The following is a 26,812-nucleotide window of genomic DNA, read 5'->3' as shown; positions in this document are numbered from 1 at the left end:
TTTGGTCCAGTGTCCTCTGGGGTACCATCTAGTTTTAAAATAGTAAAATTTTTCATGGGTTCAGCTATAACTGTTCCAGAAAATGCTCTTCACTTAGGCTTATTTCTCTGTTTTCTCCCCAAAGACCTCATCTTCCAAAGCCAGGTAGTCGTTATGGTCTACTTTGCTTCTTCTTGATTATTTTATGACCTTAGGAAAATCTTTTAGTTTATGCCAAGGTTTGGCCCAAAGAATGGGATTCCGAAAGGTATCTACTGTCAAGTGTGTTTAGAAATTACTTCAGATTGTGGCTCTCTCTTAGAGTTTTCCAGTGACCAACCGCTTATGAAAGACTCTTGAAGTTCTGCAGTAAGGGAACCTGTTTATTTTTGCTAAACGCAGTTTCCAAACGTATTTGACCTTGAATTCCTTGTATTTCTAATAGCATCTTTAACATCCCTTGGTGATTAGTGCCCACACCATGCGCAGTAGAGGCCCGGCTCTAGAAGAAAGTTATAGTTCCTGATTCTGCCACTGACTGACCATATGATCTTGGGGTGCATATCCAACCTCTCTTCACCTCCTGTTCCTCACATGTAAAATGAGGGTGCACAGTAGCACCCCTTCATGGTAGACGTAAACATTTAAAGCAGTATTAGATGACTATGGTGATTTATGATTAATAATACCACAACACTAGGGTCTGGCTGTGTAAGTTCAAATTTTGTCCTTCCTCTTACTGGCTGTATGACCTTAGGGACATGACTGGACTTCTGTAACTCAGTTATTCATCTATATGATGCAGATTGTACCATTCTCTCAGGGTTATTAGAGGAATTTATTCAGATTCATGGAAAACATTTAGAATTGTGCTTGGTCCATGATGGGTCCCTAATAAATGTTAGTCCTTATTATTGTCATCATTGTCACTCTTGTTACTTCTATGACTGTGTCATGTGGAAAACCAGTATTTTAGTTTCTTTTATACTGAGATAAAATTGACATATAATATTAGTTTCAAATACACAACATTAATAGCTCAGTATTTGTATAGATTGTGAAACGATCTTGTTAGTGGGTCTAGTGAACTTCCGTCACCTCACAGAGGTACCAACTTTTTTCTTGAGATAAGAACTTTTAAGATCTACTCTTTCAGCAACTTTCAAATAAAGAATGCAGTATTATTAACCATAGTCACCATGCAGTATATTACTCGGATTATTTTAGTTTCTAAAAGCAACTCCTATGACCTCAAAAACCAGCTTAAATCCAGCATGCTATTAGAATAGCATCACGCCCCTCCTGCAAATACTTGATTCTGCCTTGTTGATTTTGATCTTCTCTTCACCTAGAGTCTGTGATCCTTGTCTTCCATCATTTAACTTTGTCACTTTTTCTGTCTGTGACCAGGGGCGGAGAGGCCTGGGCTCTGTTTTCGTCTGGGCATCGGGAAATGGCGGAAGGAGCAAAGACCACTGCTCCTGTGATGGCTACACCAACAGCATCTACACCATCTCCATCAGCAGCACAGCTGAGAGTGGAAAGAAGCCTTGGTACCTGGAAGAGTGTTCTTCCACCCTGGCCACCACCTACAGCAGCGGAGAGTCCTACGATAAGAAAATAGTATGTGCCCTCTGCATGCTTGCCATGATTTATTTATTTATCTTTCACTTTGACGTACAGAGGGGCAATCACAAATTTATATGCACAAGTAATATGTGGAAATAGGAAGTCCTATTAGCTGATTGCTCAGCACAAGCGTTTGGAAATGTTACCATTTCATTGAAAAAGCCTGTCTAGGTCATGACATGCCAGCATTTAATATGGCCTCAGACATGATTAAGCTTCAGTTTTATTGAGAACAAATGAATGGTCCACCTTCACCTGGTGAGTTACTGGCAGCGAAGGGACTGGAATTTAGTTCTGACTCTCAGCCCTGAGCCTTTGTCCTTGTGTTCCCTTACTGTCTTCAAGGCTTAGCTTCTATGCTTTGGTTTCCAAAGATGGCTAATTAGAGTGAAAAGCGAAAGTACATAAGAAAACCCGGAATTTCATGTAGACTCTTTATTGCACATAAACCAGCTCTGTACAAAAGGGACTTTTCTAATATTTTCTCACAAACTTTGTTGCCTGAATGAAAGGCACAGAAGTCCTGTGTGATCCACTCCCTGCTCTCCAGGCAGAGGGCAAAGCGATTAATAAGAGTTCAGGTTGCAGGACTAGCCTGTGTCGGTTTCATTGGGTGTTGAACTATTTACTAGCTGGGTAACTTTAGACACATTACTTAATTTTTCTGTGTTAATGCCCTTATTTGTAAAATGGAGACATTTAATAGTACATAGCTTCTTGAGTTATTACAAAGATTATGAGGAAGCAAATGAAAAGTACTTTGCATACTACCTGACTCATGTGTGTTCAAGAAAGGTCTGACTTTGGGGCTTCCTAGCCTTGGGCTGCTGACTCTAAATGTCAACCACCTTTTCACTTTGCTCTTTTCCTGATCATGGCTTTATAAGTTGTCTTGGGATTTGTCTTTCCAAAGCAGAGTTAAGCTGCTATACCTGTCACCCTTTAGCATTTAGCCCAGACCTTGCTGTCAGGTCTCTTTGATTCATGCAGGTACAGGTCACTCTGCTGATGCTGCCCCTGACTTTTCCAGGCAGTGATAGGACACTGATGCTGCCCCTGACTTTTCCAGGCAGTGATAGGACACTTTTCCAGGACACTACCTCATTCACTGTAATTCTTTACTCACACCCATGTGGATTGATTCCTGGTTATGTGATTTTATGTTTTATTTCTCAGTTATTTTTTAAGACCTTCTGTAGTGACATTTTGCAAATTGATTTGAATAAAAGCTGCCTACCCCCATACAGATCCAGTCTGTCCCCATATTTCTTTAATTTCTCTGCAATAATTGGATGAAAAGATATACACATGGGTCTATCTTTAAGTACCTCTATCAGTCATCAGTAGACATAACTCTACAGTACAAAGTGAAATATAGCCCTGGCTGGTATAGCTCAGTGGATTGAGTGCTGGCCTATGAACCAAAGGGTTGCCTGTTCGATTCCCAGTCAGGGCACATGCTTAGGTTGTGGGCCAGGTTCTCAGTTGGGGACACATGTGAGACAACCACACATTGATGTTTCTCTCCCTCTCTTTTTCCCTCCCTTCCCCTCTCTCTAAGAGTAAATAAAATAAAATCTTTTTAAAAGGGTGTATTTTTTTCCTTATAAAAGGAGAAAATAGAGATGTATTTTCTCCTTATAAAAGGAGAAAATACAGAGATGAGCAAGGTTTCAAGTTTTGTGGCTTTCTTAATGGGAAAGTGATCCTCTGATGTGTCTGTTACCTTTATCATGGAAATGTTATAATCTAGGGATATTCCTTCAGCTTTCAGATATGAAGACCTTGTTTCCCAGAACTAGTTGACCTAGTTCAATGCCCACTAGTAAAGAGTGGTGTCAGTCAGTTCTGTATCATGAAAAGCCTGATGAAAACTCTCTGGAAGAGGATTCTCTTCTGGTACCTCTCAAGTCTGAAGGCATCTTAAGGCAAACTCACCATTGCTTCCAAGCAAATATGCCCATCTAGTCCAGTTTATCCCTACATGATGGTTACTGGTGGGGGTGGAGGGAGGGTGGTAAGTTCCACAATGATCTTCCTTAAGGGAAATTTACAGTCCAATGGGCAAAATATTGAAGAGGAAGGAAGGCTTGCCTAAGTCCCAGATGGACACATGTGGACAGAGGGGCCTCAAAATTGCTGCAATGAGATTTACTCCTTAGACTTGACCTTTCTGGTTTCTTCATCACTATTTGCCACAGTTGCATGGTAGCTTTTATGACACCATGATGGGTGGTCATTTAGGATTCTGCCATGAATGGATGCACTGACCCATGTGGTGGTCCAGGATAGGATTGGAGAGGGAAGGTGGAGCCCATGACATGGTATCCATGATTCAGATTCTATGCTTTGCTTTTCCCTAGTTACTGCTTCTGATATCAAAACCTTTACTGACTCACTGTATATATTTAACATTTACTTGTTTCTACATCTTATTTAGTCTCTCTCAATTTCATTGCAGCAAATTGTTAGGTAATGTTCTTTATCTGACTCTTAGATTCTCTTATTTTGCCTGGATATCCAAATTATGCACAACTGGGGAGGAAATTCGCTAGCTGTTTCAAGCTTTAGTCTCTAGCTTCAGACTGCTCAGTGGCTAAGCATTCTTCACAGAATCTTGATTTCTTCATCTGTACAGTGGAGGTAAAACCAACACCAACCTCACAGATTTTCATAAAGAGAATGAGCGATGGAGTGTTGGTATTTACACAGCACGTAGCACAGTGAGCCCCTCCCTAAGTCATTGTAACTTTCTGCATCTTGGGAGGCTAGGGTGGTCATTATTTCAGCTATTGTAAACAGAGGGGCTTGTTGCACCTCCATTTGTCCAATCCCCAAAATACTGCAATCCGTTCCCCCCATCCCATAAAGAAGGGCACTTTGATTGCGAACATGTTAACAGTTTGAACATGAATAGAGTTGGCAACAACATCAGCCTTTTATGGTCCAGCTGACCCCTTTTCCTTCTAGATGTCAGAATGACAAATTGTCCTCTGTTGTGCCTGGGACCTTTTCTTCATCAGGCTTTGAACCAGATGCCTGCAGTCCTCGGAGATGCTTGCATCCTGTTAGTGGCGTCTGTGATTGAGTGTTCCAGGAATGGCAGTGTATCCCTTTGTACTCAGGGCTCTGTTCCCTGGGTCATTCATTTTCTTTGTCATTTGTAGCTTCTCCAGAAGAGCACACTTGTCATGCCTCATTCATAGAGCACCTTTGTGATTTGAACCGAGGCAGCTGCTAAGGATCCAGAAGAGAGGAAGCAGCAACTCTCTGCTTCTGGGAAAGCACGTTTGTTAAATAAATTTAACTTGTCCTCAATACCCTTTCATGGTATGCAAGCTGGAAAACCTTGCCCTGGGTTTCGAAACATAGCTAAGTCTCCCATCTCTTGGTTTCCCGACACTACTGTTTAGGATTTGTGGATCTTGGTATTCCCTTCATGCTTTTATAGATTGAATCAGGGACAGCCGTGTATCTTGTTACAGCAAATGAATCACCCAAATATCAAGATTCCTACAATAAGAAGATCCTCTATAAGCTAAATAGAAGCCAGTTGAAATGTATTATAAAGCCATATTTTGAAATAACATGTTTTTTTAAAGATTTTATTTATTTGTCTTTAGAGAGGAAGGGAAGGAGAGAAGGAGAGAAATATCAATGTGTGGTTGCCTCTCATGAGTCCTCCGCTGGGAACTGGCCTGCAACCCAGGCATGTGCCCTGACTGGGAATCGAACTAAGATCTCTTGGTTCGCAGGCCTGTGCTCAATCCACTGAGCCACACCAGCCAGGGTGAAATAATATGTTTTTTTAACAATATTGTATATGTCTAATTCCATGTTCTATATTTTTGTTCAACATTTTTGCTTTTTTACTGTGTCCCTGGCCCTGCCAGTATGTATATCAAATGCATTGTCTCATCATGTCTTCACAACCCTATGCAGGAAAACCTGGTATTTTCCCTCCTTTACAGATGAGAACACTAAAGCTTTAAAAGTTAAGAGAAATACAACTAGTAAGTGGTAGAGCCAGATTCCAGCCAAAGTCACAAAGACACCCCAAGCCCATTTTATGACCAATGTGCTGTCATGCCCTGGGCACTTTTCAGGGACATCCAGTATGTGGCTACATGAAAAATGGTGTTTTGGGGAAAGTGGGGGCATGGTGGTTGGCTTCTTTTGGGTGCCTTTCAGTGCTTTTAAAAAGTATTTGGGATATAGGTGTCCATTAATTTTTACAACTTGGCCCACTTATTGTGAATTTCATGCCAGTAAGCCTTTCCATAAGTCCCTCAGACTACTGGTCCTCCTGCGGAAACCTAAAACTCTGCAAATCTGAGGTGCTCACTCCTGCAACACAGTGTCAGCACCGAACTTCCCAAGCACTTGCCATTCGTGTGGCATTCCAACCGGACTCTCCCGTGAGGAGCGAAGTCTGTTTGGCCAAAAGCCACTTCATTTATTATGTCTGTTCTCAAATATCACCTCAGACAGGGTGTTCGCCTTTGCCTGCCCCAAAATAGTGGCTCTTCCTTCCCCGTGCTCTGCTTTTAGCCCATTGAATTTTCTTTCTAGTATCCTTAGAGCTACTGAACATGAGATTATACATTTTGGTATTGACTGTTTTTTCATGCTAGAATGGGAACTACTTGAGGTTGAAGACTTTGTTTTGTTCCTTCCAGAGCCTGAGCTTAATAAATAATCGGGCATAAGTGACTAATCAGACATGGGGGAGGATGGAAGCTTCGGGGATTTTATACAGCCACAGGAAGACAGAGAGGTGTTGTATTTCTTTAAGAGAAACTCCTTCTACTGATGGATGGGTGGTGAGAGGCAAAGGGTATTTGGTAATATGTTTAGCATAGAAAATTGCCCGGAGTCAGTTCTCTATCTTGCTACATGATAAAGCTGTACATATTACCTTTCTTTGCGTCAAAGACCATTTAAGATCCAGTCTATAACCCTTCACCACATCCTGAAATTTCTGCCAAGTTCTGTTTTGGAGATAAAGCTCCTATCTCTTCCCAATCACTCCCATCATTAAATTATCTCTTTCCTTTGGGACTAGTTAAGCCTTTGCCTTTTTTTTCCCTTGTAGTAATTTGGCTCAGTGATTGGAATTCGGGGGCCATGGTTTTCCTCCTGGGATGGGTTTCATGAGCCAAGGTTGAGAGAATATATGCTCTGTTCAACTCTCCCCTGATGTCATTTTATTCATTTGTGTACAAATCAGACTTGCTGCCTGGGGTATCTCAGGGTTGGCCTGAACCTCCGATTCCATGTGGAGGAATTATAGTATTGCTTTTAATGTTCCTCAGCAGCTACGCATCTCCTTTTGCAGAAACATTGCGCTCCCTCCCCTAGCCTCCCCCCACTACTCAACTCATTATTCAAGTAGAGTCAGTACTCTAGCATCTCTCTGTTTCTCCTTCTGATCCAGGCAATGTCATTACTTCTCATGAGTAGAAGACTAGCAAATCCAGCTGTGTTTAGTATGTTTGGAAGTTTGATACATATTCTCTTGAGATATCGAGAGAGAGAGAGAGAGAGAGAGAGGAAGAAGTTCCTGAAAAGTTCTGATTTTGACTGTGGCGGGGAGGAGAATCACGGTGCCTGCTTGCTGACTTGGGCTGGGTCCCAGCTTCCACCATCATTGCTGGCGGTGGTCTGGAACTGTCACCCTTGCTCTCACAGATGACCACACTCTTTACTCTGCTTCTTTTGCCCCTGTCATTTTAGGATTTAATACTTTATCACTTACCGGTTCTCCAGTAGCTGTGCCTTCTTGGGCAAGTTCATCTCTCCAAGCCTCCATTTCCTAAGTTAATAAATAGTATGTCTTCCTTGAAATGTTCTCATGGGATAGATGTACTTTTATGTACACACAGAAGCACACACACATACCTATTGCACATGGTCTTACCCTTTGCAAGTTGCTCGTGGTGGTAGCTTTAGAAGCAGTACAGTGGGTGAAAGCAATAGCAGCTGTGGGAGGGGTTGCTCTACCTGATTTAGCCTCTGGATTGTATACATACATATACTCGCATGATTTTTGTAGGCTGCTTGGAAGTTTGTGTGAGTTCTGTTTGCAGAGTCAGTAAAGGACTGACCTTGAAATCTTTCCTGATAAGTGGGAGAGTTTAAAGTGTAGAGGAAATAAGTACAAAGGAGCTTGACTTTAGCAATGCAACTTAGCAAATACTGTGCCTCTGCTTTGTGCCAAGCGCTGGGCAGACATTACAGAGATGCAGAAGGGATGTAAGGCAGCATCCTTCTTTAGTGATAGTTGCCTCACATTTGTAAGCAAAACCTTACTTTTACACTTTACATTTACAGATTCTCACTGCAACACAGGAGTGGCATGTTGTGCGGACTTGTCAGTAATGATTGAATTTTACACCAGTCTTTGTGACTTCAGCGAGCACAGAACGCATTAATTGGTCCTCAGTTCCTTTTTATTTCGCTGTGCTTTAATAAATCAGCGTCTTGTGTTTTATTCATTGACACATTTAAGATTTCATTTCTCTCCTTATCATTCATAACTGTGTCTGAAACAGCTTTTTGGTCACATTTCTAATCCTAATGAAAACCAACACCGGAAACAAATTCAACCTAACAGACAGTATTTTAAATCATTTCATGTTTAAAACTACCTGTTGAATTGCTCCTTTACCAGGTATGAGACAATATGGCACCTTCAAAATAAAACAGATCACAAGGTATCAGGGAGCTAGAAACTCTTAACTGGAAGGTTGCTATAAAGGCTTGTCACTTACAGCCAAAGTCAGTCTGAACTGAGATTCCCCAGAGAATTACGTCAACAGGCTGGAATAAAAGATTCAATCAGCTCAGGTAATGAAATATGAAATATTAGGAAATAAGGGCTTAGGATGAGAAAAATGGTGGTTCTCAGAGGAAGCCGACGGGACCTGAACAATACCCACCCCTTCTCCCCAGAGAAAGATGACATCCCTAACTTCGTGGAGTCCAAAAGACCATCTGCTGCTTCTCCTGGGACAGACTGAAAATCTAATTTGCTGATCAGGACAGCTTCGATGTGGCCTGGGGCCTGGTGTCACCTCCTGTTTTCTTCAGTCTGATGGACAGAAATGATATTTTCTTGAGCAATCTGAGAAGTTCTGAGGAGGAAAATTCTGTTTCTGATTTGGGTGGTGAATTGAGGGAATTTGGAGCGTGCAAGCTGTGCCACCGGGCTTGAAACCAGATTCTGAGACGTGCTTTCAAATGGAATCTAAACTGAAAGTGCTTTATTGTTCCCTTTTCACGTACAGAATCCCCGGACTCCCTGCCCCGTGATGTGGACCAAGTACAACTTTGCTTTAAATTACAGTGTCAGATCTTGTATGCATGAGTTATGATTAATGGGGTGACCCCATGTGGTTCCAGTTTTCGGAACATCATTTTTCTTGAAGATTGCATGCTCCTTGGTGGTCTTTGCCTTTTCTTTCTAAAGATAGACATAAAAATTCTCTGATACTGTGGCTTCTCCTAATGATGAAAACCCTGCCCTAGATCTTTCTGGTAATTTACACCTAAATATCTTCACCACTGACAGTCACTTCCTCTTGAAATGACCCAGCTGGAATTTCCACTTAAGGCAGGATGAGAAGGGAGTGAGGATGTTTTTATTTCTTTTCTCTCCACTCCTTTCAACCTTCCCCCTCTCCATCACCTTCCTGTTTCACTCCCTTTCCAACCCCTGCTCACTACTCAAGTTTCCTGCAGTTAAAGTGCTTGGAAAAAAAATAAAAGCACAATGCCGATTTGAAATTCTGCAGGCTTGCCTCTATCAATAGCATTTACCACTAAATTGGTGTTTATATATAAAGACACTCAGTGGCTTTGTTTAAGTCTGTTGTTACATGTATAATATAATATATAGGTGTCTGTACCTGCTGTCTATATATAAATTGGGTAAATTCCGATGACAAATGTGACATCCTAACATTTTTATTGTTCATATTTGAGGTTGGCAGGAGATGGTTATTTATTAGACTCAAAAATGCTATACACAATTGGAGTGTTTATTCTGGATTTGTTTCTGTGCATTGAAAGTGTCTGGTGTAGCTGAAGAACAGGCAAAGTGAGCCAAGTGGGAAAACATCGTGAAAAATCTTGAATCCAGCACAAGTCATTGAAAAAATAAAACTTGGCAAAGGAATGTGACCATGAGGGTGAGGTAAAATGGGAAGAATGCAGCAAGGCCATCTCTCAACAACAGCGCATCTGAAAACATGGAAACAGGCTGCTTCTGGGCTGTTTCTGCATTGTTCAGGCAATCAGGCCTTTGGAAAATAAGGCTGCAAATCTACCCATGGTTTCAAATGAAATAGAAATGCCTTTTTAAGGATCCAGCAGTCCCACCTCTGGGTATATATCCAAAGGAATAGAAAACAGAATCTTGAGAGATTTGCACACCCTCGTTCACTGTAGCATTATTCACAATAGCCAAGAGGTAGAAGTAACCTGAATGTCTATCGACAGATGAATTAATCAAGAAAAGGTGATACATACAGGCAATGGAATACTATGCAGCCTAAAAAGAAGGAAATCCTACAACATGGATGAAGCTTGAGGACATAATTTTAAGTGAAATAAGCCAGTCACAAAAAAAAGACAACTGCTATATAATTCCACCTATGAAGGTGTCTAGAGTAGTCAAACTCATAGAAGCAGAAAGTAAAATGGTTGTTGCCAGGCTTTTGGGGAAGGGGAGAATGAGGAGGTGCTCAGTGGGTCGAGTTTCAGTCATACAAGAAGAAAAGTTCTGTTGCACAGCAAGGTACATACAGTTAATAACACTGTGTTGTACACTTAAAGTTGTTAAAAAGTTAAATTTGTGTGATAGTGATTTTTACCACAATTTTAAAAGTAAGAAATGCCTTTACAAAGTCAACAATTAGAAATAGAGCAAGTTGTTGAGTGCAGGAGAGGGCAGGGCTCTATTTACCCAGACAGGTGTGAGCATCCCAGTGCTGAGGTTCAGAAGATGTCAGTAAAGTCTGTGAGTCAAGAAGCAACCTTGCCTTCCAGACACACTGCCAGGGCTCCTGCACACCATTCAGTTACTTAGGTCAAGAGTTCAAGGCTTGTCTCCCTTGTCCCATTACCGTATTTACGTGGCTCTGTACATTTGTGTTTCTATTCCCGCTTGAGTATTAGTCTCTGTCTGATATGAATACTCTGGTAGTATTAGCGCTATCAAAGGAACACAGGAAAGATAATGAGAACTGGTAGCCTCTTACGAAGCCCAACCAGTCAGGACGGCAGTCTAGATCCATAACACAGACTTAGAGTCCACTCAGACATCCTCACGTGATCCTGAGGAAGTTTTTAGGGGAGGACTTGTTTCTAAGGAGGTAACACAACTCTTTCTTCCTGTGAAGAACTTTGTTTTCAGCTGCCACTATCCTCCTACACCTTTCTGATGACCTTTCACCCCAGTGTTCTGACCCGTAACACACGGGAAACAGATTTGTCTTAATGCTGAAGAAAGCTTTACTGAAGTCCCCCAAACTGCGGTGAGACTACCAGCTCGCCTCACGAGCCACGTGCATTCCCAGTGGGAGTGGTCGCAGCCCTAAGCGGGCGAATGTGGATGCTTGTCAGGAAGAAGGGGGTTAACATGTTTTAGATATTACAATGGTTTGCAAAATTTTCACCCATAGTGTTTAATTTCTCTTGTTAAGGAGAATCTGAATATGTTTTTTTTTTTTTCTTAGTAAAATAGTCACAAAACAAAGGCTGAGAAGCACCACCCTTGTCTACAGGACTGTTACAGAGCCAGAGCCGAAGTGAACTGGATTCACACCCACAGGGAAAAAACAGGATCTAGTTCTCACATTTTGATTCAAGAAAATGGAGAAGTAGCTAATTTCCTCCTACAATATGCTAGGGTGCCACACTTAGTGCCGTGATTCCGTATCAAGCGCACTGGGTTGAACGTGGTGTTTTAGTATCCTTGTTAGGTCTTTGAGAGGTCCTTGGTTCTCTCACGTAACATCTCTGAGTTCTAAGAAGTCCATAAACAAATGTTCCTTCTACAGCAGAGCATACCTTTTGCTTAAAACCTGGGGCTCCCCCAACGGAACAGTTTGGGGGGAGCAGAGGCCAGACTGTGTGCTTTTACTCCTTGTGCTGCCAACGTCTAACTCAGCAGTGTCCGGGTGCTGGTTCAACATGTCTGGACTGTTAAAAATGTGGGGTAGTGAAAGAACTTGAGCTTTAACTAGATCTGGGACTAGGATGAGGTGAGTAAGGTGTGCGGGATGTCAAATTTAAGGAGAAACTTGCCCAACCCATATGTTTCTGGCCAAAGGCCCCTCCTAGTCCAGTTTCCAAACCCTTCCCTTTTCAAGGTTGATTTACAAAGGTGATTTACACAGGTGATTTTCTGGAAGTGATATGGCCATAGAAGCACCAGAACAAGCAGTTCAAAACAACTATTTCAACACCCCTTCCTTCCACTTTTATGAATAAATTTCTTTCTACTTGTTTGTGATTCACACTGACCTGAGAGCCCTAAAATTCCCCCTTCTGTCTTCTAGATCACTACAGACCTGAGGCAGCGGTGCACCGACAACCACACTGGGACCTCAGCCTCGGCCCCCATGGCTGCAGGCATCATCGCGCTGGCCCTGGAAGCCAAGTAAGCCTTTCTCTCCATATGTCTCCATGGCGACAGCCCCTCATCTCACGGACAGTTTACCCCTCCCCTAGTCTATAACCCCTAGCACCACAACCCAGACAGAGTATGACCTTCCCAGTCCCAACTTGAAAACTTCAAAGATGAGGCTTCAAAATTGTTTTCCTATATTAAGAAAAAAGAAAAAAATTGGGGGGGGGTGGTTTATACTCCCTAAAAAATTACACCGTGTCATTACTTTATCATGGAGTCATGTGCAAGCATGCCAGCTGGCTCCAGCACTGCTGCCTTGTTGAGGTTTTCATTGTAGTCTGGGAATGTTCCTGCGAGTCTCCGAGCGGCCGGGGCTGCCCACTTCTGTGCCCTTTCCCTGCACAGCAGCGAGGCGGCTCGGACTCCATGACAACGCTCTGCCACAGACTCATTCTGGGGGACAGACTGTTTCAAGGTTATATGACAGGAGCCCAGGAGCAAGGACAACCCGTTTACCTTAAATCCTCTTTAATGTAGTCAATTCTGTGTCTAAAGGTCCCTTTGAAAGGTCCCCGTAGGCTATTTGCAATGCGTCCCATCTCTTCTTTCTCTAAGCACCAATAGATCAATTTGTCTGAACTCTTCGAAAACCCAATACAAATCTATATTCTCTCACTCTCGATTTCAAAATCCAAATGCCCCCAAAATGGAAAGTTCCTTTGCAAAATTAGCACCAAAACTCCCATTAATGGCAAAGCTTGCCCTGATTTGATTTGAGGCTATCGACAGTCTTTATTTATTGTGAAAATGCCTATATTTCACTGCAGAAATATTAACGCATTTGATTATGAGGTGCTGGCTCAGACCCCACCGGAAGTTTGTGTAGTATATGCTGTAGACAAGGTATCTGAAAAAAGTTTGAATTTTAAATACATCTAATGCAAGCACATTAGAAAAAGGATTGTGGGCCCGCCCTCTGAGGTCCTCCTTACAAGACAATCATAACAAAAAGGAACTGAAGTAATGATGTTGAGTGTTTTTCCAAAAATAGCCTTGTACCCCTGCCCTAAGGAGGAATGGAAAGATGTAGAACAATAGCAGGTAACAGGAAAAGAATACAGGAAACGTAACTATACTCCGGTATTGCAGCAAAAAGGTACTTTTTTCCTCAGTACACAGGTGGCCTCACAACCTTACCCCTGCCTCTCTGTAAGGCAGATGGCTTATGTTAAGGCACGTGGACCTTAATCACTCCTTGGATGAGACAGGTAGACCAACACAGGCTTTGGATATGGGCTATTTTGTCTTAGTCTATCTGAGCTGCTATCACAAAATATAAACTGAGTAAGTAGCTTATAAATAACAAACATTTATTTCTCATAGTTGTGGAGGCTGGGAAGTTCAAGATCAAGAAACCAGGAGGTGTCTGGTGAGAGCCCACTTTCTAGATGACCTCACCATAACAGAAGGAAGGGGCATTGGGTGTTAGTTTTCAGCCTATGAGTTGAGGGTAGAGGACACAAATATTTAGACCATAGCAGGTGTCATATCATTGGACTCTCATGAATGCGTGGGCTTCTTTCTTTTTGGCGAAATTAAATATTAAAACATTTCAACATCTTTTTTCAAGTGTTAAAACAAAGCTTGAGTTTAGCAAGGAACTGGCTCTTGTCCTATTAAATTCTCTCTTTACAACTTTTTACTGGACTGTTCTGACAGAAGTCTCGGTTAAGTGTCTGTGGTTTTATTTTGGTTATTGTAAATTGGATTTTTAAAAAATCTCATCTTCATTCTGAAATTCTAGATTGTTTTTCCAGAATATTTTCCTGTCCACAAAATGTCGAAGGAAAAATATCAGGAGTTCTTCCTACACTTCCCCATTCCCTTCACCTCAAAAGGATATAATCTCAGACTTGGCATCCTAGTACCATAACTGTGACTCTATGATACCCAGTTCCTTGAGACACTACTGTGGCACTATATTTTTAGTGATTATTTTAACCGCTATTTAAATTAAAGTGAAAAATCCTTACTCTGCTCCTCGAGTGGCCCATTCACTTGGAAAAGATTGTGCTGGGGCTGGGAACTCTGACAGGCTGCATCTGTTTTCTTTCCCCTTGCATTTTGAGCATTTTTTTTAAGATTGATTTTTGCCAAAACTGTGATGGGCGGAAAGAAGGTCCCAGGATACAGTCAACCTGGAAAATCCACTGTATTTTAAGATTTCAAATAGTCTAGTTTGACCGTGGGGCCAAAGTACATGGTAAACCATCTGATAAGATGAGAAACAATAAACCTTTTCTCCCAACTCCATTGGTCTTTGCTACGGGTGAATCTTTGCCTGTAATGAACCTGTAAATTAGTGGACAGAGGTCGGAAACGTAAGAACGGGTCAGGCATTGTGTTATACTAGGACCAGTAAGCAGTGGGCCCCTGCATGAGTAAAAAGGATATGGAACTGAGAAATGGTAGTGAGGCTGTCAGAAAACAGTGCACCAAGGTTGCAGTTGTTCTACAGCTAAGTCTAACCCTGGCCAAGATTCTGTACCCATTCACCCAGCCCCACCCCGACAACCTCCTTTTCCACTAAGTGCTTTTCAACAACACTTGAATCGTGGTATTTTGAGCTTCAACCTTTACTCTCACAAGACAAACAGCCTGATCTACCAGGTACTCCCTCGTAAGGGGAGAGGAGAGAAAGCCATAACTGGACTCCGGACACTGCCAGCACTTCAGATAGGCACCCCTGCCCAGGTCACATGACTCAGTGAATGGGGGTGAGTGTTCAGGTGAAAAGCTGCACATAGGAGCTGCCAGTCCCAGTTAACTGTGTGTCCCAGCTGTCTTTGCACAAGGAGAAATGCATCGTTTCCCCCAACACCACTCGATTACAGCATTTAATCAGGGGAGATGCCTGCATCTTCAGCTTCCCCCAGCCTTTGAGTCCCCATGTGCTTACCTGCAACAGCCAATTTGCCGGGTCATAAGACCGTGGGCCCTACCCAGGATGCCTGGCAACCATTGACCTCTCTGCCATTTTAATTCTTCCTGCTCTCCTAAGGGAGGAGCTTTTCCAAAAACCTTCTTAGGAAACTAAGAGAAAAGAAAACAAACATAGAAACAGATAAGCTTAAAGTCTCCAGATCTCCCATCTGGGCTCAACAAAAGATTGATCATGAATTACCTCGGCTGTGACAGCTAATGGGACTCCCAGGCCATCCTTCTGCGGGGCACCTAAGGACATGTGTTGCAACAAACTCCACTATAACACACCCTTAGATACTTGGGTAAAAGTGTGCTACTCCCCAAGACTGGAAGGATTCTTAGTTCCTCTAAAAATCTGCCTCCTTTCCTTTTTTTTTTTTTTTTTTTTTTTATCCTGGGTTGGAGCCATTTTCAGCTCTACAACCATCTCCAACAGTCTAATCATGACCTCTGCCTCATCAGTCATTTAGGCAATTTTCTTCCTGTTCCCAAAGGTGTTTTTTGGGGTGCAGAAAGCTCTAAATCCTTTACCCTTTACCCTAAAAATCCTGAGCACTTTTAGAATAAGAGAAAACACTTTGTCATCTTAGGTGGGGCAACTGATTTTGTGTTGGGGTACTCTCATCATGTATGTATTGGTTCAAAGGTTTATAATATTTCAAATATTTGGATTTTGTGGACTTTGGGGTAATTTTCTGGTTTTTCAGCTGAATGACTAGGGAATATACAATCATTGATTACTAGGAAACTAATTTACCATTGGGAAATGATTTTTTTTTATTGCTTTAACTCAGAAGTTCAAATTAAAGGATCTGGGTTCAGTTTTCTTAAATGAAAGAAAAGGTGAAACATGATCAGTAGTTTTAGTTGAGCTACCTAAAGATGTCAAGTCACATCTGTGAGATGCCTTAAGTTTCATTACTGGTGTACAGCGCCGGTGCTCTACACCTCTGGAAAGGGGGAAAATATGTTGCTAGCAAATGATGAGTCTCATAAAATGGTTTGTAAAATAAAGTCGAAATAACTGACATTCATAAGTTATAAACTATATTTTTGCTGAAAGCTTTCCTCACCTGAGTCTATATTAACTATTGGCAGAGAAAGGCCAGTGTAGTGGAGTGTTTTATGTGTTAAATTAGCAGCTTACCTGAGGAAAGTAAAAATTTTAAGTTTACCAAAGAAACCTGTTGGCCTTGACTTGCAAATAGTCTCTTATTGGAAAATGGAACAATGTTCAGCCATCACAGAATGTTGCATAGCGAACGGTAAATAAAAGGGAGTGAGTTGGGTAGGAAGTTCTGAAATTATTTAGGACTTAGAAAGAAGATGCTGATGTAAAGAATCTTTCACAAATCTTTGTTTTTAAGTGAGCCCAAAGCCTTTCCCTCAAATTTCATATCTCAGGGGCACAGGGATACCCTTCCTTTGGAAATACCTGACGTAGCTTCATCTAAAATTGGAAAATAAACAAATTGGGGTGGCAGCTGTTACTCTGTACTAGAAACATACGTGGTACCTACTAGACATTAGCTGCCTCTGTTGTGTCATGTGGTATGTGCACACACATTTCCAGGGAGGCTTACCTACTTTCTGATTACTTATCTGTTTCCTCCTATTTCAATTGCCGTGTGAGCACGGGTATGTATGAGACATACCAGATCAGTACATGTAGAACGTAGATTATAGAATACATAGAGAGTGAACATAGTTTTGATAATTTAGACAATTTCTATTACACTACACATGTTTTATATGGATTATCTTCCAAACGAGGCTTAAACTTGTAGAGACTAAGGATTTTGCTTTACAGTCTTTATTTGCATGTATATAAAAATATCTCTTGCACATTTAAAAAAATTTTAAAGCATCATGCTAGGAGCTAAGAGAATTTAGGCAGGGCATAATTCAAATATTTGCAAAATATGCCACCTGCCTTTAAAGAATCACTTTAGGGAGGCAAATGTATGCTAACAAGTGTATGCTGGTGTGCATTTCACGAATGCACAAATTCTTTAAGAAAGTCAGGAAAATCGTTCAGGGCAGGTAGTGGAGAGCAAAGGACTTGGGTGAAAATAGAAATGGTCAGGAACTCAACCCACATGGGCGCATTGATGCCAAGGCTCTTTTACCTTCCATGACCTCTAAGCACAGTTCCTTGTTTGGAACGAGGGCAATTCTAAGCAAACATGAAATCAGTCCACCTGTCCAACCTTCCTATTTTTTTGTTCAAGAAAAATGAAGTCAGCAGATTAGTTTAATATTATATACTATTTGTAGCTCGCAGTGTGTGTACATGATTAGAGACATCCCCACACTGCCTCAACTTCTCTATTGCCCTGCTTACTTCTCATTCTCTGGAACAGGGCTCATCTGGGTAAAATAGAGACATGATGTTAGGCCCTCCCTCAGCTTCCCAGCAAAGTTCCTCTACCTTTGATCTTTAGAGAAAGGGACACTTCCAGACATGGAAAGGTCAAAGTATGAAGAATTAAAGACGCGTTGAGCCACGGGACAGTTTACACCGTGTGCTGTTGATTTCAAAACAAAAACAACAACAACAACAAAAACTCTCCCCAAATATTCTCTTCTTGGGAAATTAAGCTTACCACCTGCATTTCTTATAAACCTAAAAAAAAGTCCTTCTTCATAAACTTTTTCTGTGGTTCCTGCTAATCAACCACTTTGCATCTTTGCTTCATGTTTCATTGTGGTGTCTGTCTCATACTGTCTGTCTGTGTCCAGTGCGGGAGAGTATGAGGAAATGGCGAAAATACTGGGGATGCAGTTCTGGAGAGACATTAATTTCTAGGACAGTTGAGAGGAAGTCTGGAATTTTCCACGAGGTGAGTTGCAGTCACTTGTTGAAGGGCTTCAAAGCCCTACAACTAGCCATCTTCAAGGGAGTCTACATAAGAACTTGACAGACCTAAACATTTCTCAGTATTGGGATTAGCATGTTAGCCCTGTTAGCTGGTAAACTATTCTTATCGTATTTGTTTTGTTTTCATTAAAAACACATTTTGCTATAAAATGTTCCATTAAAATTTCTCCCAAGGGCCACATTCAGCTGTATGAGTTGTTGCAGTGGGTGGGAACACACACATTTGCTTTCGAGGTAAAATAGCAGGGTGTCAACATTCCTACTCTTTTCTTTTAGGAGAGTTTTCTTTATTCCATCAATAATTTTTTGCTTTAAGTACATGTACAAATAGTGAGAATAGAGGCATGTATGCCCAGATTCTGTATAGGTTATTACAAGGGTAAAGAAGTTATCACACACATGTTTCCTTTCACATACTCTTAGAGTTTAATAATGTTGTAGGTTGGGCTCAGAATTTAGTCAAGATTTCTGGCGTGAATGGTCAGGATATATAGCTTGAGGAGAATGAAAATGTAATCAGGGAGGAGAGCTGAAAAGGTTTGTGAGGTAAAAACAGCATACATTTCCACTTGAGGCCGAGCGGACAGAGAAGGGATGTACTGTCCTGGAATATTTCCTATAGTGAAATAATTGTAACCAGACTCACAGAGCAGTTACCACGGGCCTTCTGCCAGGACTGTGCATGAAAATAGCTTTGTTATGTCTACATACACACAGACAATACACTGTGTCCTCTAACAGTTTTCAAGTTCAAATCATTTAGAAGCCAATTTTCACTGGACTCAACTTTGTACCTTCACTAATGGTTTAAAACAATGCAGCTTCCAAAGGTGCCCTGTATTGCTGGAAAAGCCCTGGTCAACAAACTCATTCACCTTGTATTATCTTGAGATTTAGCCAATGTTTTTCATCTTCTCCCTGAGATGATAAGACCGATGTGTAGTCAAGTTGCCCGGGGACTGAGTGGAGGACAGAGTTATTAGGTCATTGTTATCTGCCTCTTTTTGCTTAGCTGTGGTTTTAAAAATAGATTTTTTTTCACTGAGAGTATTTTACTGTTATTACTGTAATAATAATTAAGATGATTTCTTAAGAAGAGTATTTCTCAGTTTTTTTGCAGTCCCCAGAGTTTTTTCTTGTATAGCTGGTGAAGTACAATTTTCAAGTGTTTTATGTTATATGTTAGAAATGTCTCATGTAATAAATTTCTAATTTGTGACTTAACATAAGCACAAATTCTTAAAATGGGGGTAGGGATGGAAAAGACCTCTACAGTGTCCTCTGGGATGTAATTAATTTCATAGTGATTATATCATTATCCATGATATGCCACCCTCTCTACTACCTTGAAAGAATGATACCTCAAAGGACAGCATACCTGAGCATTCAATAAACAATGATTCCACTCTGAGAAAATATGAAGGTAGGAAGTTCTCCCAGTTGAAGTCCAGTTAAAAAAAAAAAAAGTAGGTGTGTAAGAAGGGATTTTGGAAGGAAACTCCTAATCTTATCTCATTTTTCTCATCTCTGAAAGGTATATGAAGAGAATATGGTTTTACTAACATAGGCCTTAGATGGAATCATTCATTCGTTAAACTTATATCAATGCTTAGTTCCCATGCTACACATTGGGAATTCACTGGTGGATTGGCAGGTATAGAACTTTCATCCTATTTGGTGAGGCAGTCTGTAAAAAAGCAAATGAGAAGTACTAAGAAAAACATAAACAGAGTAGTAGAGCTATTTTACGTAGAGTGGTTGAAGAAAGACCTCTTGGAGGAAGTGACATTTTAGCTGAGATCTGAAATGTGAGGAACCTTGTAAGGACCTGGACTGAGCATTCGAGGAAGAGGGAGGAGCGAGGTGGGAAGACCACATAGTTGGAGCAAGATTACTGGATTTGAGAAATAGGAAGATATGTACAACTAGGTGAGCTGAGGGGCTGGAAAAGTCCAGATCACATAGGACATCGCAGTTAGTAAGCATGATAGAGATCTATGAAGTCTTTGAAGAAGGGAGATATGACTTGATTCATTTTTTCTAATTTTTTAATCCTCATCTGAGGATATTTTTATTGATTTTAGAGAGAAACATCGATGTGAGATAGAGACATCCATGGGCTGCCACCTGCATGTGCCCTGACTGGGGATTGGAACCACCACCTAGGTTATGTGCCCTGGTCAGGGATTGAACCTGCAACGTTTTGGTGCACAGGACCATGCTCCAACTCACTAAGCCATCCAGCCAGGGCAACTTGATTAAATTTTTTAGATATCAATTCCAGCTTCTCCTTTGAGAAGTACTGGTGTGGAAGCAAGGCAGATAAAACCATTTGGGAAGCTAGTTCAGGACAGGTTAGGGTAGCCGGGTCAAGATGATGGTAATGGGGATAGAGAGAAGTGAAGAGGTCTGATGCCTATTTTTCAGGTACAGCAAACGGTGTGCTTTAAGGGAAATAGGTGTACTTTAAGGAAAAGGAAAAACTCAAGGCTGAGTTCTAGTTTCTTACCTGAATTCTTAAGTAGATGGTGCACCATTTTTTAAATAGATACCTTTGGTTCTTCCCATGGTATTCTGAAAATTAAAAGAAGCGCGTGACTCAATGGGACAGGATCCCTGGGCGGACAATTACTGACAGTGCTTCGGTCCTGCTCCCCTGGTGGTTTGTTCAATGAAGCCTTAGAAAAATCTGAGATCATGATTGTTGTAAATGGCTGCAACCTTTTATTTTTTTAACTGTTGTTCAAGTACAGTAGTTTCCATCTTCCCCTCACCACTCCCGCCACCCCATCCCTCTCCACCTCCCACCCTCGATCCTACCCCCTCTAGCTTTGTCCAGTTTACATTTTCTGAAAAAAATAGAGATAAAATAAAATTATGGATTCATTTACATTATAAATTGCTCATCTACTGCCATGTTCTTTAAATAGGGTATTAACAGCAAATTAACTTTTATGTAGCTTTACACCATAAAATTACTTAGAAAAATCTACTTAGTGGGTTTATAAGAAGTATGTAAAAATTTAGTCTCTTGAGGGTTTATGCATTTTATGTATTGCCAGGAAAGTTTTGTTCTTGATAGTATCTATGGTAACACCCCAAATACTATCAAATATAATTTTCCTTGCTCAGAATAAGAGAAGCTGACTTTTTTCAGGGTTCATGTTAGTTTCACACCATTGCCTGCTTCTTAATTACTTCAATCAAAAGATATTTCAGTACATCTCTGCAAAATGACTTATGTGGCTTCGACAAATATCCCTGTCTTTGTATTTGAAGGTTCTCAGGTGTACTCCCAAGCTCTGTATTGAAACTCAGTTAAAACTCAAACCTACTGTTATACCATGTGATATCTGGCTGAATCTTGAATCAGTCTTGCCTATGTCCAAATTACATTGCCTTGACCTGTAATTTTTTTACTTCTAGAATATTTTTGTGTCATTTGTTCAGAAGAACATAATTGTTCCTAGTTACATTAGAATCTAGTTTTTGTTTTTAGCTGATTCCAGCATTCTTGTATTTCTCTCTAACAGTTTTTAATCACGGTGCATTTTCCCATCAGCATGAGAGAAGTAAATAAGGGAAATAGAAATGACAGTTTGGAAAGCATGTCATTTCACTAACATGTAAGATTTAGTCAGCCTGACATCAAGAAGTTGATTATGGCATTTGATGCATCAAATGCTCTAAGCAACAAATTTATAGTGAAATAAACTGATACCTGGAATAGAACATGCAACACAAAAGAAAGACATTCTGTGTTTAGATGATTGGGTTACTTCTTACCATCTTGGATGAAGTTTTCATTTCTCTATTCATGATGATTCTGAATCTTATTAAGTAACCATATGTGCAACTAAGATGAAATAAACTTTTATACTCTTTGCACATCCCAGAAAAACAATATGCCTGAGAGGCCTGGTAGTGTCATTCTAACCAATAAAGATTATAGCACATGGCTGTGACTTCCGGTGGATGAGACAAAAAAGATTCTTCTTGCCATTGGCCCTGAACTGAGTGTGGGAATAGTGCTTCAGAGTGCAAAATGGGAAAGTAGAAATGATGACATAAACCAAACTGTAGCCCGCTTTCACTGAAAGCTTACTGGATGCCAAACACTGGGCTGAATGCTTTCATCAGTGACCTCATTTAATCCTCACATCAATGCTACAATGTAGAGGTTTTCATAGTATTTCAGATGTGGAAGACAAGGGGTACAAATCTGCAGAGGGAGTAAGTAAATTGTAAATCTGGAAGATGAACTCAGGTAGTGTGACATCAGAGGCCACCATCACGCTACATCACCTTTCTCTTTTGAGAGCTGTAGAATGTCATAGTTAATCACAAATAGGTGCTATAAAGTGCCAGGGCCATGGGGATGGAGCAGGGTGGAAAATGTTAAACAGGGATGATTTAGGAAGATTTGGCAGAAGAAGAAGGATCTATATTTTAAAGATTCTTTTTTCAATTTTCATTGCATATGAGTCATACAGAAGAATCTCGTTGAAAAGTACATATTTGAAAGCCCTCAAAATAATTTGGGGATTTAATTTCTAGTAGCCCACAGGTCACAACTAGAAACTGCCTTGGACTGTAGGCTGTCTTGAGAGTGGGTATATAGCACCAAGATCAATGGAACAAAGTAGGCAATCAAATACTTATATAATGAACAAGTGAATAAATGCAGGGAAGGAACTGTCCCTTTGATATTCAAAAGTATGGCTAGCTATTCAGGTAGCTGTAGTTTGCAGTTAGTGGGGAAGAATATTAACAAGGTTAGTCTTAACTCTAAATGTTGATTGATTCATTCAAGAAATACTTACTGAGTCACGCTTGTTACCGTCATTTCTTTATTTTGAAGTAGACTTTTTCACATCTTTGTAATTGTAATACATCTTCCAATCATAGTTGCAGTCTTTAGCATCCTCATACTTGAAACTTTTACAGCCGACTTGAAACGATACTGTAGAGAGCTTCCTGGGGAGAGCATGATATGGGAGTGATCATATCAGTCATGCTGAATTCTTATGCATAGCTCTGAATTTAGGTGCCATTGGAGTTGACATCTAATAGTCTCATTTTCCACAGCAGATGTCATTCAGTGTGTCTCCAACTCTGTGCTTAACATAGAATGCATCTATGAGCAAAACATGCCTGTTCTATGCCAGGGCAGCCAGGAGTGGCAGTGCAGGTTGAGCATAAGTGTATGTATGCTTTGAACCTGCTTCCAATAGAGCATATATTCCAACAGAGGCAGGCATAGATGAATGATAATTACACTTGAAGTTAGGTGCAATGAAAGGAAAAAATAAAACAGGATGATAATTGTGATAGAAAGTGATGGTGGGGTAAGGGTAGGGAAGGTAGGAAATGGCAGGTAAGAAAAGTGTAAGGCTATCGTTAATAAAATAGTAGCATTTGGGCTGAAACCAGACTCACATATGTGATCCAACTTATACGTGGTTTTTCTGGGTTTTTCCCGAGGTATTATTTGATCACAGCATTCACCAAGTTTCATCTCTTTTCATCCAGGAAGTTCGTGCAGTCACGGGCCAAGCCTTGGGTATAGTAAAAGGCCAAATGAAAAGGGGGAGAGCCTGAATGAGCCATAATTCTTTTTATTCCTACAACAAATCTAGGAGCATGCCTGTATATGATTGAAAACTGGTTAGGTATCACTTTAAAGATGAAAACTGTTCATCCTGTCAAAAAGAATCCAATAAAAACCTTATTTTTCTATCTTTAGTGGGTACTCTGAGAAACCCGGTACACAACCAAAGAATGTTGGGAGGAGGAAAGAGAATTGAGTGAAATTTAAGATAGGCTTTCAGAACAGTCTGCCTGCTATTTTGCCACTGGAAACTTTTACAGCCGACTTGAAAGGATATTGCAGAGGGCTTCCTGGGGAGAGCATGATATGGGAGTGATCATATTAGTCATGCTGAATTCTTATGCATAGCTCTGAATTTAGGTGCCATTGGAGTTGACATCTAATAGCCTCATTTTCCACAGCAGATGTATTCAATTTTATAATTGTCATTGTGCTAAAACTCTCAATTACATGTGATACGTTACCTGGAATATAAAATAATTGTTTTCAGTTTGTCCAAGAAACCATAACATTGGAAGGTTGCCCAGAGACCATCTGGTCTATAGGGATGCTGTTGAGTGAGAGAGTTCGAGGGTCACCAGGCAAAGAAAAATAGTGGTAATATAGTGTTGGCTATTTTTAAAATGAAAGTGTATTTTGTAGGGGTTTTTTTTTAATATTAAAGCAACTTATTCGAAAATTGTGTACTATTTTGCCATTAATTTTCCTGAATTGTGTGAAAGCAATGCTGTCCTTATTTGCTCAAATTAAAAGTTAGCCATCTTCCATTGACTACAGAAGTTAAAAAGAATGTGCTAGTCTTTGAAATTCAGAAGTTGAGATCCTTTCTCATCTTATTGGTGCTTGCAAACAACGCACTACTTTCGTTTGCCACTAACTTCTTGGAAGCAGATACGTAACACTGGGCTATCTTGAGACGAGCAATCTCATAACCAACAATGTTGTTAGCAATAGAACCTTTCGTAAAATTAGATTATTACTAAAGTAATACATACTCTTTGTCAAAAGGAATACAAATCAGGCAGAAATATATACACAAACAATCAAAACCCCCCTTGACAGTCTATTTTCATTGGCTGTTTTATGCTTGAATAGTGTCGTTAACTCCTGATACTATTGTTAGTATGTGCAATGTGTTTATTGCAAAAGTAGTTTCTCCTTTACTATCTTCAATCTGCATGTTGCATTTCCTTCAGACCCTGTTGTTCCTTTTATTATCCCTTTTGTTATCATTGGTTTCTGTCTCCTTTTTAACAACAACAACAACAAAAAACAAAATGTTTTATTCAACCTGCAATCAAGCAAGATTAGATTAAAGAAGCTTTCAGGTCTTTGTGGGTGTGGACTCTGTACAGTTGCATATTGAGAAATTCCTAAATTGTAAGAACTAATATTCAAATTGAATTTCAGAAATGTATTTCAAAGTTTCTCAAAAGGGTATGAATCCTCTAAAGATCACCTGCTAATTATTTACATTGTTAATATTCTTCTTCAGTATATAAATACTCACTATCTTACCCATTGGCCATAGGTATTACAAATATTTTATCTATTTGTCATTTGCTTACAAGCTTTCTTCATACTGTTTTGACATGGACAACTTTTTTCTTTACTTTTAATGAGAAAAAAGTTGTCTATGTCAAAACAGTATGAAGAAAGCTTGTAAGCAAATGACAACTACATTTGACAAATACATTTAATTTGTCAAATGTATTTGTTCTTTATAAATTTGTCAGGTAGTCATATCTCATTTTTTGGTATCTCCTGGAGAATTTTATGTATGCTGATGAAAGCTGTGTATGCTTTCTCCCTAAAATTTTGCTATAATCTGTCAACTTCATGGAGTTAAGAACCCTTAGGTTACAAAGTCCTTTCCTCTCTCAAAATCTCCAAATTACCAAGTAACATTTTCGTTTCAGGTTTTCTCCTTTCATTTTTCAACATTAATGTCTAACCAACTAACATTTATTTTCGTGTTCAGTGTGAGGGTCTAAATTGTATTTTTATAGGGTCCCATTTGCCCAGTGTCATTTGTTAGGTAACTTCTGACAAAAACGTTTTAAGTTGTGGCATTTATGAAGGTCTCTTCTAGAGTTTTCTGTTCTGTTCATCTGTCAGTTTTTTGACATTTCAGTATCACTCCACTTTCTAAACATTCTTTAAGCATTCTTGCCTGTTCATTTTTCCAGATAAAATTTAGAAACATTTTGCCCTGTTCCAAAAACAACCCCAGGGACAACTTACGGCAATTGTATGAACCTTAGCTTCTTCATAACAGTTGGTTTTCCTTTAAGAAAATCTGTCTCTGGCCTAATAAAGTTTTAGGCATGTCTTTAGGCCTGTACTTTTAGGTTTAGGTTTGTTTTTTTAATAGTAAATATCTGTTTGTTTTGCTATCTCCATTATGCCTTTAATTGGTTAATGTGTATTTACACCAGAGCTATTGTTTTTTTTTCGAAATACGTACATGGCATCTAACAATAGTAATGTTTGTCCATGTTCATCTGAGTATTTTTCATCTTTGTTCTTCTTGGAAGGTGGTATAAATTGGTCATTATAAGTTCACGGTTTGGAATTGGGCAGACTTCAGTTTCAGTCCTGCCTTGGGACCATTACTACAGGGAGCGCCTTGAACAAATGAAAGTTTGTTGCTTAATTTTGTTGAGCTTCAGTCCCTCTATCTGAAATCGGAGGTAACAATCTAGAATCACCAGATTGTTGCTAGGATTAAATGACTTTAGACATATGAAATGTATTAAAAGTAGAATATCACTTCTGTTATATTAGCCAACCATTCAAAGCTGTTGAGTTTCAAGAATGAGAGTAAGCTTTCATGTCCAGATCCTGATTTTCTCAGGATTTTCTTTTAACCTTTTGTTTCACTTTTTATTGATGCTTGCTTTTCCATGTTGAACCTATGAAGCATTTTTGGTTTTATAAAGTTTTGTTAGGAATGTATTTGGGGTATTTTCTAAGTATCTGTTGAGATTAATAGTTTCTCATAATAAAATTATTGATACAATTTATTAGAATAATAGATTTCTTATTCTGTTTATATTCATGAATTAAATTTCTTTAATATGCTATTGAT

The 26,812-nt window shown here is 40.0% G+C and overlaps 1 protein-coding gene across 4 annotated transcripts in view; it reads left to right on the top strand.

The window, feature by feature from the left end:
• The window catches only part of PCSK5 (proprotein convertase subtilisin/kexin type 5), a 419,085-nt gene that overhangs the window by 176,210 nt on the left and 216,063 nt on the right, over positions 1 to 26,812 (top strand). For all 4 annotated transcript variants that reach the window (XM_053656428.1, XM_053656427.1, XM_053656429.1 and 1 more), the window contains 2 exons: positions 1,390 to 1,602; positions 12,174 to 12,274. In XM_053656428.1, coding sequence (XP_053512403.1) covers positions 1,390 to 1,602; positions 12,174 to 12,274 — 314 coding nt within the window. The remainder of the gene's footprint in view (positions 1 to 1,389; positions 1,603 to 12,173; positions 12,275 to 26,812) is intronic.

The sequence above is a fragment of the Artibeus jamaicensis genome, unplaced genomic scaffold (genome assembly GCF_021234435.1).
Source record: "Artibeus jamaicensis isolate MK-2021 breed Jamaican fruit bat unplaced genomic scaffold, CSHL_Jam_final scaffold_1964, whole genome shotgun sequence".
NCBI lineage: Eukaryota > Metazoa > Chordata > Mammalia > Chiroptera > Phyllostomidae > Artibeus > Artibeus jamaicensis.
This window is presented reverse-complemented; position numbering and strand designations above follow the sequence as displayed.